This window comes from Leptonotus elevatus, chromosome 13 (genome assembly GCF_054856555.1).
Source record: "Leptonotus elevatus isolate MCC_2025b chromosome 13, RoL_Lele_1.0, whole genome shotgun sequence".
Classification (NCBI taxonomy): domain Eukaryota; kingdom Metazoa; phylum Chordata; class Actinopteri; order Syngnathiformes; family Syngnathidae; genus Leptonotus; species Leptonotus elevatus.
Genome location: NC_141251.1, coordinates 21,672,501 through 21,685,000, shown reverse-complemented (window position 1 = coordinate 21,685,000; position 12,500 = coordinate 21,672,501). Strand labels below are relative to the sequence as shown.

Below are 12,500 nucleotides of genomic sequence, written 5' to 3'. Positions count from 1 at the left end.
TGATGGTTTTCTGGCTACTTCTAGCAATAACAGCCGGCTTTCTCACCCCTTCTGTCGGGTGGAATCGTGCTGTGAGGCTTCTCATATTTGTTGTGTTGCCAAAGTATTTAATTTTTGCGCAACAAATCTTGCATATGACGTAGCCTTTGTCCAATTCGTTCCCCCCATCAACGTTGTAGAATCTCAAATAATTCAAAATCAGCGTTATAGAAATAACTGGATGCTCAGGAGAACCATGATTATTATGTTCTTTACAAGTATATGTAGACTTTTGAACACGACTGTAGTTGTTTCCTGACTCTGGCTGTCTAGTCCTAGCTGAAGAAGCTGAGACTTCTTCTTCATGTTACTCTGATGTAGGTTTGCAATAGTCAAGCAAATGCATCAGTCATTAACAGACAATGTTGCATAGCCTACTGCCATTCCAAAAATGTCAAAAATTTTAACAGACCAAAATTCTACCCGCAACGCTAAGACAAACCTTAGCCAAAATCGGAACGGGGACACAAGTCTACCTCTATTCATAGAGTAAAGCTAAATACGTGGATCTGAGATGTTTCACGCAGTACACAGCTACTCCCAAAGAAGAAATAAAATATAATTGATAATGATAAATAACATTGATGGAAGAATTTTTTTTTGCCAACTAATGTTAGCTAGGACATGACAATGATTTGGCAATGATAATGCTAAATTTCTGGATTAATTAGATATGCTTCTACCAAATTGGCATCATCTGATTTTTTTTGTCTCAAAAATGGAGATCAAGACATTGTAATCATAAGCAATGACTAAAACCAGCATTTAAGGACCATTTGTCAACACGGCAACTCGTCTAAAAAAAGTTCTGGTTTTGAGTTAGCCTCCTGTAGTCAAGCGCCCCTAGTGGAAGAAATCTGATTATGTGAGATTACTTTTGAGTGAACTATCCAAAGTATGCAATATGTAAATATTCCATTTGTTTTGGAAGATTTATACATGTCCAGGTTACCAGAATAGGACTACCATTAATGCCATTTAATTACATAAAACAATACATTATATGATTAAAAACGCAAAATGTCTCATTTATAATGTAATCAGCTCCATTTGATTCTTTGGCCCCAGAAATATAAATTTGACCACTTCCAATTATGATTTTAGGTTATCTTGAGGCGAGCTATTGAGAAGTTAGTTTTTGAAAGTAGCCATTTTTAAAGATCAAATATGGCTACTTTAACCTCGAAGAAAATGGCAACAAACATTTTCTGATTTGTTAGTATTTAAGGTTTCCAAAAATATATAGTTTGCCAAATCCCCCCCCCCCCCCCAATCAAACAAACTCATACGTCTAAACATAGTAAACAGGACTATTAGTAAATAAACAAACTGTTATAATGTTTCCAATAAATGTGAGCTCACCACACCCAAGAATATCCATTTGCTGATTGTGTGTAAATGTAAAAATGCAGAAGTGCCAACACACTTACTTCAACCTGGAAGCCCAGAATGAAGGCTTTCACGAAATCCGCTGCTTTGGTGAGTGAGGCGATATCTTGTGTCTCTTTGCAAGTCTAGAACGTGGGAACAATAAAATATTTAGAACTATGTCCACTTGGAATTACTTTTATTACTCTATTGAGAAATGGATCGCCCCGTTGGGGGGGGGGGGGGGGGGCAGCAATCTCAACATGCCCCAAATCACCTCTAAACTCAATCAGTACTAGTATTTAGGCTTGAAGCAGTCGTTTAGGGGCAAAGTCCAGATTATTAACACTGATTGCAATTTAAATTATAATTGTTAATTTAATATTACGTAACTACGTCACGTGAAATTTCTGTAGACACTTACTTTAATCTCCACATTTCGTGTCTTGAGGTTGAATCTGACTTGAAGTTGCAGATTCTCCACAATGGGAGTGAAGATCTTAAGCCAGTTCTCCTTCAGTGGCGTGTAACGATGGGCTGGGACGGCCACTTTACGCATCTGATCCGCCCCCTAGAAACACAAACATTTACATTAATACGCCTTCTAAATATTTAAAGTACTTTCAAATACAATACGATCATTAATACCCTTAATTTGTCGAGAGAAATAGGTGGAAATTGTGGCCTCTTGCGTGCTACAGGACCCTCTGTGTCCATATCAGCTGCGTCGATTTTCCTCTTTTGGCTCTTTTTTGACTTGACTTTTATAAAACTATCACTGTCACCCTGCTTTTCCACCACGCCAGCTTCCATCTCATAATTTGTCGCAGAATCCATGGTGAAACTCACGTTTCAAACGCCCAGTTGTGAAGTAAACAGTGGGTAAGACTTTGAGCACGGAGGCTGATGGTGTCCTCGTGCAACAGGAAAGACCCTTAGGCAACGTCGACTTTGCCTGAATAAAAAAGACATACGTAAACGAGGATTGTTGAATGTCTAACTATTAAAATGATATCTATGCCAATACATCATCAGATAAATAAGCATGGTTTATTTTTAATAAATGTGGTAATTGTTTACGTGACAGAATAGTTTTTCAGGCATATTATTTAGCACCAGTACTGTGTTTTGGGCACGTAACTTCATTTAACGAGATGTCCTGAAAGGAAGAAGAGGGTCATGCGTCATGTGTTTGGGCACGTACTAGCACCATTTAAGTATTTACACCTGTACCTTTTTACCCACGTTCCAATATTATTTTTCGTTTATTGGGGGCAAAACGAGATGTCGACACCACTCTCGAAGCCCCAAATAATCGCACACGTCCAGAAGAGTTTAAACTACACGGTTTTTGACTGCAAATGGATCCCGTGCAGTTCCAAGTTCGTGTGTCTCGGGAACTTTCCGAGGGGAACCGGAGTCATGCAAATGTACGAAATGCAGCACGGAGAGGCTCAGCTCATCAAAGAGGTACACCTTAGATGCCACATGTTTTTTGTTTTAAACATATCCGTGAATTAGCTCTAGGTTAACAATTTAATTGAGGGCTTTGGCTATAAAGGGGGATCTGAGTTTTTTGTTAGTGCCTCGTCTCCATAGCAACATACGTTTTTGAGTGGGACGTTCAAATTCATTATTCATTGTTTCTATGTAGACCAATATAACACTAGTTGGCACACATGAAACTTGTCAGTAGTAGTAAGTTGACTCAAGAATGTTCTGAGAGTCACGGATTGAGGTACACCTGAAAATTACAATAAAAGATCTTTAAATCCACTTTTGCAAAAATAGTAATACTGTCGTTTGAGGTGTTAATTAGACAGTGTTTATTTTTGCAGTTCTTTTTTCCAACAAAGATGAATACGGCACAAATCTAGATCCATTAGTTGAGTCGTTAACATATGTCTTGTCCCTTTTATGTTCCAGGTGGAAAAAGCCAAGCCCATAAAGTGCGGCACATTCGGGGCCTCGTCTCTTCGCCAAAGAGACATAGCAACAGGGGACTTTGACGGATATCTAAACATATGGTAATCCCAAATTATGTGCGAACAAAGGTGTTTTATTTTGCTTTCTGCAGTGGCTAATGCAGTAATTTTACAGGAACCTGGAGGAACCCAACATACCGGTGTACTCCGTGAAGGCTCACAAGGAGATCGTCAACTGCATCGATGCCGTTGGCGGCATTGGCATTGGCGACGGCGCGCCTGAGATTGTCACTGGAAGCAGAGACGGTACATCAGTGCAACTTTTGTTTTTCACTTTAGTGATAAAGTATCGGAGTGAAGGATGAACGGCATGTAAAAAAAGTGCTGACATTCAACTTGTTCCATGCGGCGAATCAGCCTTGCGCACAGCATGGTGTATATGTGCAAATAAGTTGTTTTGCAATGAAAATCCCTGTTTTTTGTTTTATAGATTCAAGCGTCACAAAAGCAATGAATATTAGTAACAGTATGTCTTCCATTAATTACATATCTTCTTCGTTGCAGGTACAGTGAAAGTGTGGGACCCTCGACAGCGAGACTCGCCCGTGGCCAACATGCAGCCCATGGAAGGAGACGCCAAGAGGGACTGCTGGACGGTCGCCTTCGGTTTGTCACATCTCCATAGCATCAAACCCTTTGACCAGTTTATCTTTCAATGAGGCTTTATGCTTATTTTCGTAATTTTAAATAGTTTGCACCACGCAGGTGTTTTACTAACACGTCTATTGAAATTTCTTTACAATACTCAAAAGGATCAAGAATGAAAGAATCATTACTCTCATCATTTATTTCTTATTTCATTTTAGAGGCTGATTTGCCTCATGCTGTGAACTTGCCTTCATTCCTCACCCACATCAAGATTGATTTATTTTAATTTCACACTAGAGGATATAAATCACATGTCACATTTAACTGGCACCTGTGCCCACAGGCCACGCCTTCAACGATCAGGACCGCTGTGTGTGCGCCGGCTACGACAACGGCGACATCAAACTGTTTGACCTGCGCAACATGTCGCTGCGCTGGGAAACCAACATTAAGAACGGGGTGAGAACCACACACATGTAGAAAATATATATATTTTAAATTATTAAAATTATTTTTAAAGAGTTAACATATGAATCTAAAATACTTAATTTTAATTTAAAAGATGTAATATAATTAATTTAATTATAACTAGCAATTCTTATTTACAAGTCAATGAATTTCTCAACAAATGAAGAATTATTACCTTATAATTTAAAAACTCAATTATTAATGACAATACATAGTAAAATATATTTAATAATGTTAAATATATGTATTTTTTTTTACTTTACTAACAATAAATTAATTGACAAATTCAATTAGCATATATATATATGTTTTTTTTTTAAATTTTGGGCCATCTTGTGGAATCTTAGAGTTTTTGTGCTTTGCTGCCATCTTGTGGCATTTATACGTAATTACAAACCTCTTGAATCATTTGTGGATTTTCGCCATTCGTGGCAGGGCTACCGTGAATAGCTGTTGGTCTTTCTCACATTCCACTTTGTCCACCAGGTATGCTGCGTGGAGTTCGACAGGAAGGACATCAACATGAACAAGATGGTGGCCACCTCGCTGGAGGGGAAATTCCACTTGTTTGACCTGCGGACTCAGCACCCCACCAAGGGTTTTGCCTCCATTTCCGAAAAGGTAGCATGGGCCGCTGCGGTCATGGCTACAGAGTGAGGAAAATGTTAAAGGGGTATTAATGTTCTTTTCTACGTTTGTGAGCTTCCAAGGGAAATGTGGGGGACATTTTCACAGCTGGAAGTGTTTGTCTCTCATTCTCTGTGGTTTGGTGCCGCCGTGATTGACAGCAGGCGATGTCTGCTAGCGTTAAACTAAAATGTTTTCCAAATTCAACTTACATTTTCTTTGCCACCAATTTGCTGGTTATATTTGTTAACTGAGTTTAAATTGATTCTCTTAGATGATTTAAATTGTACTTATTTTTTTAAGGCTCATAAATCGACCATCTGGCAGGTGAGACATTTACCTCAGAACCGAGAAATCTTCCTGACGGCTGGCGGCTCGGGCAGCCTTCATCTGTGGAAATAGTGAGTCAGAATTTTTTTTTTTAAAGAGCTCATTATTGTTCATTCGGTAATGTCATCATCATTGCTCTTTTTTATTTTATTATTATTATTTTTTTTGTATGTGTGCGTGTGAGTGTGTGTATTCGTTAGTTCACCAAAAACCTATTAAAAAATCCCATACCGTTCACCTAAACCGAACACTGCCGTCAGGAGACCCGAGGAAGGACCAAAGAAAAGAAAGGAAAGTGAAATACAGCAACGACCAGACACCACCCACCGGGCCACCAACCAGAGTTCTTCACCAACCCCAGAAACATCTAAATTCCAACAAATCAGGGAGACCTCAAGAGACCAAAGGAGAGACTGAGGAAAGGAAGGAAGGACAGACGAAGCAGAGTGAGATCCACAGACACCAGCCTCCACCGATTCAATGACCTGAGGAAGAAGCAGATTGTGTCTGAGTTTCGATAGATGCTGGTGTGGTGGATCTGGCATGCATGAAAATCTCCACCAAAGAGGGGAGCCGTCGACCCCTGCCAGGACAGAGCAAGCGCAACACCTCAGGGCCCCCCAGGCCGCGGCAGCGCCAAAGGACGACCCCCGGGCCCCGCCAGGGCCACCGGCTGGAGAGCAAAGCCAGGAGCAGGAGCGCCCCCCCCACCCCAACACGGCCCGCGCCCCCACCCCAACACGGCCCGCGTCCCCAACGCAACGCAGCAGGATGGGGCACTGCAGGCCCGCCAGGCACCCCGCCGGTCTACAGACCCCCCCAGCCCCCTCACCCCCACCCCATGATATCCCACGCTCCGATCCACCCGCCTCCCAGGCATATCAATGAGTGTATGTGGTGCATTAAAAAAATAAATAGGGGGGGGGGGGACACGGACAGGGGACCGCAGCACTGCTCTATACTGCGGTCTACCCCCCCCCCCCCACACACACACACACAAAGTTATGTGGTGCATTGAAATTGGACGGGAGTTGTAGGTCGAAGACGGTGTTTTATGAGATTTGCACTTTACAGCATGCCAATTTGTTTTAATGTGTTTCACAAAATAGTAGAGAGCCACAATACCTTACCTTGCAACCAGGCCTGAGAGCCTGAGCAGCATACCCCCCCCCCCCAAAGTGTGTTATGTGCCCTATATGTCTATAATCAGAAATTTCTAATGTATCCATCTCACACAATTCCCTACCAAGTGTGTTCTTTCACATGACACATTTTCGCATTCATTGAACTTTTACAAATGCATTTTTTTTTTAGCGAGTATCCATCCCAGCGTAGCAAGAAGGACTCGGACAGCACCAACGTGGGCGTGGCCGGCTCTGTCAGCCTGCTACAGAACGTCACATTGTCCACGCAGCCCGTTGCCAGCCTGGACTGGAGCCCCGACAAGCTGGGCCTGTGCGTGTGCGCTGGATTTGACCAGACGGTGCGCGTGCTCATAGTCACCAAACTTAACACTGTGTGAAAACGAAGCCAAAGCTGGGATGTTTCATTGGGAACTTGTAAGCCAAACTGGACCTTTTTGAATAGGACGCAGCTTTTTACATGTTGAAAATCAACATTAATGTGGCCTTTAAAACTGGGAAAATAAATAATCTAATTAGGATGTAAAAATATACATATAACATGGTATGTTTGTTTTGTCTGTCTGTATGAAGAATTTTGCCTTCTACAATTAAATTGAATGTATTGGGGGGAACCTTGTTTCTTTTCTAATATAGCCTAATTTACACCCCCTCGCAATTAGTTTTATGATTGCCTATTCAGTGTTGTGAGGTGTTTAAAGTAACCACATAACTTAGCATTAGGAAAGTCTGCTATCTTAATGCTAACGTAACACACAATGCAAAACATTAAGACAGGCAAATATATGTATTGGGGATGCACGATAATGCTATACGATACTGATAAACCAATAATTTAGAAAGTGCCAATGCCCTACTATAAGTCTAACATGTACAAATACATTGAAACATTGTGCAAAGCACCATGAAGCTTAATTCTATTGGTATCTGCTTCAAAAACAACCAGTAACTCATTTTGAGTTTGCCAAAACAACAGTCATGTTTTAAAAATAAAAACATTTTGGGGAGTGTTGTGGAATTTTCCGTCTGAAAAACAATTTGTCTTTTGGGTCTACAAGAAGTGATCTGTGAGTGTGCGCAGTAAATTATCATGGGAAGATTTTTATGCAGCCTGGTTAGGTTTTGGGAGGAGAAAGGAAAGTTGAGCTAGACAGGAAAGCAATCATTTTGTTCCCAGCAGCCTTATCAGTCAAGGTCACTTTGAGATTGCTTCATGTACAGGAAGTGAAAAGCCCATAGTTAAAAAAATAAAAATACAGGTGTCCACAATACAGTATAGACTTATGTTATGTGTTAAATAGTTATTTTCCACAACTGGACAGTAGAAGAAAGCCCACACTAGCGACTGTTATGTCGCTATGATGCATCTTCTGTGGACATGAGGTTGCGCGCATTGATGTCACAATTATGCAACACTACCATAGGAGAGGGGAGGGGTTGATGAGTTGGGCGCAACTTGAGCAAATTGGTCGATAATTGCCAATAATTATCGGCAGATTTCTTTATGACGTCAAATGTGTCGATAATTGACGATAATTATTGGCCACCGATATTATCGTGCATCCCTATACGTATGGCATAATGTCACCAGGCTTAAGCAACTGATATTGCCCCCTTGTGATCAAAATATGCATGCCAGAAGATGTGCAATGTGGCCTAGAATGGATTAATGCATAGGTGTCAAACTCCGGTCCTGGAGGGCCACAGTCCTGCAGGATTTGGATGTTATATGATCAGCTCATCAGCAAGCTCTGTATAAGCCTGATAACGATCCTGCTGATTGGAATCAGCTTGTGTTGGAAGAGGGAAACCTTCGAAGACCTGCAGGACTGCGGCCCTCGAGGACCGAAATTTGACACCTATGGGTTAATGGCATTTCCATGCTTTTCAGTATGGAAAGATGGAGTTTGAAAAGTTTGTTAGCATGTACATGAACATGTAGAGAACATCTGACTGAACTAAAATTAACTACTCCCTGGCATGCAAAGTGTTACGGCCCAAGATGTTTTGAGGTCATCAAACTATTGCCACTATGTTGTGTGTGTGTGTGTGTGCTGGTTCTTTTAATAAAGAGATTTGTAACATACATGACAACTACCAAACAAGGTTGCATTGTACAATGATGCAATCAAACACAAAGTGGTGTACTACAACAACAAAAAAGTACTATCAAGTCTGTCTTTGAGCTATTTGTAAATAAAGTAAATGCCCAAGTGTCTTAAAAATGACTAGGGCTAAAAGGTCAATTTACCTGAATGAAGTCAGATAAGTACCCATAAAAGGCCTAGGTACAAAATTGCGTAGTCCCTAAAAAAGTAAAAACACTGTTAACTATTAATCTGAGTTCCCACCCTTGCGTGGTCTCTTTGAAGGAAGGGTTGACTTTGAAATGAAGAAGCTGAAAGGTCACTCAACGATTTGATATTTTCTTTCTTTTTTTATTTTATTTTATTTATTTTTTATTTTTCTTCAAAAAGAGCTCAGTATTGTTCATTCGGTAATGTCATCATCATTGCTCTTTTTTTTTTTTGAATGTGGGTGTGCGTGCGTGCGAGTGTGTGTGTATTCGTTAGCTCACCAAAAACCTATTAGAAAAAATCCCATACCGTTCACCTAAACCGAACACCGCCGTCAGGAGACCCGAGGGGACCAAAGAAAACAAAGGAAAGTGAAATCCAGCACCAGCCAGACACCACCCACCGGGCCACCAACCAGAATTCCTCACCAACTCCAGAAACATCTAAATTCGAACAAATCCAAAAAATCAGGGTGACCTCAAGAGACCAAAGGAGAGACTGAGGAAAGGCAGGAAGGACAAACTAAGCAGAGTGAGATCCACAGACACCAGCCTCCACCGATTCAATGACCTGAGGAGGAAGCAGATTGTGTCTGAGTTTCGATAGATGCTGGTGTGGTGGATCTGGCATGCATGAAAATCTCCACCAAAGAGGGGAGCAAGCGCAACACCTCAGGGCCCCCCAGGCCGCAGCAGCGCCAAAGGACAAACCCAGGAGCAGGAGCGCCCCCCACCCCAACACGGCCCGCGCCCCCAACCCAACGCAGCAGGACGGGGCACTGCAGGCCCGCCAGGCACCCCACCGGTCCACAGCCCCCGCTCCCGCCACGACCCCCCCCGCCCCCCATCCACCCCAACCCAGGCCCAGCCGCCCCCAAGCCCCCAGACACCCACCGACCCCACCTCGACCAACCGGCAGCCCCCGGGGACCCCCCGCACCCAGGCACCGGCGCCGAAGAGGGGCCGGACAGCGGAGCGGAGAGGGCAGCCGCGCCCACCCCACCCCCCGCCGCGTGGAGGGATGTGATAATTTTAATATCAGTGTTAATTACTGAAATCGGACGGTAACTTGATGGAAGGATGGGGTCTTTTTCTGGCTTTAATAAAAGTTTAATTGCTGCTGTATTCATGTGTGGGCGTATGTGACCATTAGTTTTAATTTCTGTTACTACTTGATATTTTCTTTCTGACCTTTTGCTTCATTTATGCTCCCTGTGGTCCCCTACACACACACCTCACAGGATCCGGAACATAAATGCTGTGAGTCTTATAGGGTCTAAAGTGATCCATATGTGAAAGCTAAATTTTAAGCATAAATAAACAGCAGTAGTCCGTTAATTGGGCAAACGGTCACTGCTTTCATTCTCAACCGGTGATGTACTGTCATCTTGTGGAGATAAGAAGAACTGTAAGAACTCCACCATTGAAAAGACAGCAAAATGGATGCACAATGATTTTTTCGACACCTAAGAAGTTAAAGTAATTGTGATTAAATGTTTTAGTGTTGAGGTAAATGGCTGGTTGAAGAAGATAACAGAACAAACAAAACAGCCGTTTCGCTGCTACTATTATATACAGTTCTAGTTGTTAAACTACTAACATTGCACATTCCAATCGCGAGGGGGCCGTTTAGAGTAATTGCAACTATTCACCACATGTCATATCCGGGTTGCGCCATCGTGGCGAATGGTGAAAAGCTAAAGTTAGCATCCTTAAAAAAAAAGGTAAATATGAACCACTTTTCTGTTTCCTCTTAGGTAAATTGTTGGTTGAAGAAGATAACAGCACAAACAAAACAGCCGTTTCGCTGCTACTATTATATACAGTTCTAGTTGTTAAACTACTAACATTGCACACTCCAATCGCGAGGGGGCCGTGTAGAGTAATCGCAACTATTCCCCATACGTCATATCCGGGTTGCGCCATCGTGGCGAATGGTGAAAAGCTAAAGTTAGCATCCTTAAAAAAAAGATAAATATGAACCACTTTTCTGTTTCATCTTTCAAGTGAGTCATACGTGGCTTTTAGATACACATTTATAAAGACTTCGCAGATGCGCCATGACAGCAAATGTGTCAGATATAACGCATTTTCGCTTGACTGCTTAGCTTCCGTTGCTAAATTGTTCAAGCTGCTGAATTGTACTTATAAATGTGTTTATTATTGCTCAGAACCATGGCAGCAGACGACAAGATTGACGATTATCCTTATGAGATAGACGAACAGCTGAAAGGCTTCGAATTGTCGGTGTCAACCGTCAAAAACATGTTGAACACACTCATGGCGATGCCCAGAAATGAGCTCGAGCAAAAGGTAAGACATGTTGTTCACGCCTTGTGATTAAAATGAGGTACTAGCTACTCCTTTGTGATTACAAATGTTGTGTTAACAGCTGGATCCTTTAGACGAGGCTAAACTGGATCTGATGTCTGCGTACACGCTCAATTCTTTATTCTGGAGTAAGTGAATATTTTTCTTCTCCAGAGGCCCAACCTTTTTTGTAGAACAAATTGTACAGTCAACTTTCCTAAATATGTCTCATTCAAGATGACATTCTTTGAGTTAGATGTTATGTTTATTTTGTAAACATCTTTTACAGTGTATTTGGTGACACAAGGCATCAACCCGAGAGAACATGGCGTTAAACAAGAACTGGTAGGTACATAATTTGTCTTTCAACATTGCTACGTTTATTCACTGTCTGTTTTAGGGGTGAGTAAAAATATTGATTCACCATTGCATTATAATACTTCCCCTTACAATTCAATATAAATTTAGCAACTTAACCCCACAATTCCATGCTCATTTATCAAATCCTCTGAATTGATTCACCACCTGGTGGAAGTGGAAGGCACTTTCAATCTAAAAACAACATGACAACAAAAGGCTATAGCAGCCTGAAGCCTGTGTCTTCAACTTTTAAATCTGACGTTATAGATATTTTTTGATTGCCCTGTAAATTTGCCAAGAAAATACTGCCAAACTCGGGAAAACTAGCGGTTTAAGATGGTACAGTTACTCGAACCACGAGACACAAAAACAAATGCCAGAAGTTGCCGTCCTGAAGCTGTACACAGAGTTGAAGATGGCAGTTTTGGTGTTGAAGTCGGCAGAAAGTATGCCTCTACATGTGATTGTTGGACTTTCAGAGTGACTTTCCCTACGTAACTATCACTTCTCATTTGATTGAGAGTAAGGAATTATTAAGTTTTCATTCCCTGCTTCTTCGGTTCAACACTGTCCTCTTGTTTTTATTTTATTTATTTTATACTCCATATGCGCATATATTCTCCATATGCACATATATTCTCCATATTCACATATATTTTATTGTGTATTTTTAAAAAAAAATTTATTGCTTAAAAAAGGTTCAATAATAATATTTCACAATATTAAAATAGTGTATTTTACTGAAACAGTATTAGACCATTTAAATTGATTTGGAATCGAATCGTAACCTAAAGAATGGATATTGAATCATGAAGTTCTTAAAAATGCCCAGTCCTAGTCAATTTGTGTGCCCATCAGGAGCGAATAAGGACATACATGAGCAGAGTGAAAGACATCACGGATAAGAAGAAGGCGGCCCGTGTGGATAAGGCGGCCGCTGGACGTTTCTTGAGGAATGCTCTCTTTGATCCAGAGGAAAAGGCATCC

The 12,500-nt window shown here is 41.4% G+C and overlaps 3 protein-coding genes across 6 annotated transcripts in view; 2 read left to right on the top strand and 1 right to left on the bottom strand.

Annotated features, from left to right (window-relative positions):
* pno1 (partner of NOB1 homolog) overlaps nt 1-2,335 on the bottom strand; it is a 4,635-nt gene extending 2,300 nt beyond the window's left edge. Inside the window, exons 1-3 of the mRNA XM_086093889.1 lie at nt 2,056-2,335; nt 1,832-1,978; nt 1,470-1,553 (exon numbers count right to left, since the gene is read on the bottom strand). Coding sequence (XP_085950015.1) covers nt 1,470-1,553; nt 1,832-1,978; nt 2,056-2,244 — 420 coding nt within the window. The 5' untranslated portion in view covers nt 2,245-2,335. The remainder of the gene's footprint in view (nt 1-1,469; nt 1,554-1,831; nt 1,979-2,055) is intronic.
* A 205-nt stretch (nt 2,336-2,540) lies between these two features.
* On the top strand, nt 2,541-7,161 carry dnaaf10 (dynein axonemal assembly factor 10). 2 transcript variants are annotated; one of them, XM_086093909.1, is made up of 8 exons: nt 2,541-2,877; nt 3,334-3,434; nt 3,508-3,638; nt 3,897-3,998; nt 4,324-4,439; nt 4,935-5,069; nt 5,379-5,476; nt 5,666-6,283. In XM_086093909.1, coding segments are annotated over exons 1-8 (975 nt in total). In that variant the 5' UTR covers nt 2,541-2,586; the 3' UTR covers nt 5,667-6,283. The 2 variants fall into 2 exon arrangements, with proteins under 2 accessions (XP_085950035.1, XP_085950034.1); XM_086093908.1 differs by lacking the exon at nt 5,666-6,283 and adding an exon at nt 6,720-7,161 and having other exon boundaries at nt 2,543-2,877.
* Nucleotides 7,162-10,480: 3,319 nt separating this feature from the next.
* The window catches only part of c1d (C1D nuclear receptor corepressor), a 2,365-nt gene continuing 345 nt past the window's right edge, over nt 10,481-12,500 (top strand). Inside the window, exons 1-5 of one of the 3 annotated variants that reach the window (XM_086093229.1) lie at nt 10,481-10,567; nt 11,015-11,156; nt 11,236-11,302; nt 11,443-11,498; nt 12,372-12,500. The exon at nt 12,372-12,500 is cut by the window's right edge and continues 345 nt beyond it. In XM_086093229.1, the coding sequence (XP_085949355.1) occupies nt 11,019-11,156; nt 11,236-11,302; nt 11,443-11,498; nt 12,372-12,500 (390 nt within the window). In that variant the 5' untranslated portion in view covers nt 10,481-10,567; nt 11,015-11,018. Of the gene's footprint in view, nt 10,568-10,693; nt 10,850-11,012; nt 11,157-11,235; nt 11,303-11,442; nt 11,499-12,371 lie in introns of those variants that run through there. The other 2 variants (XM_086093227.1, XM_086093228.1) reach the window with 2 other exon arrangements.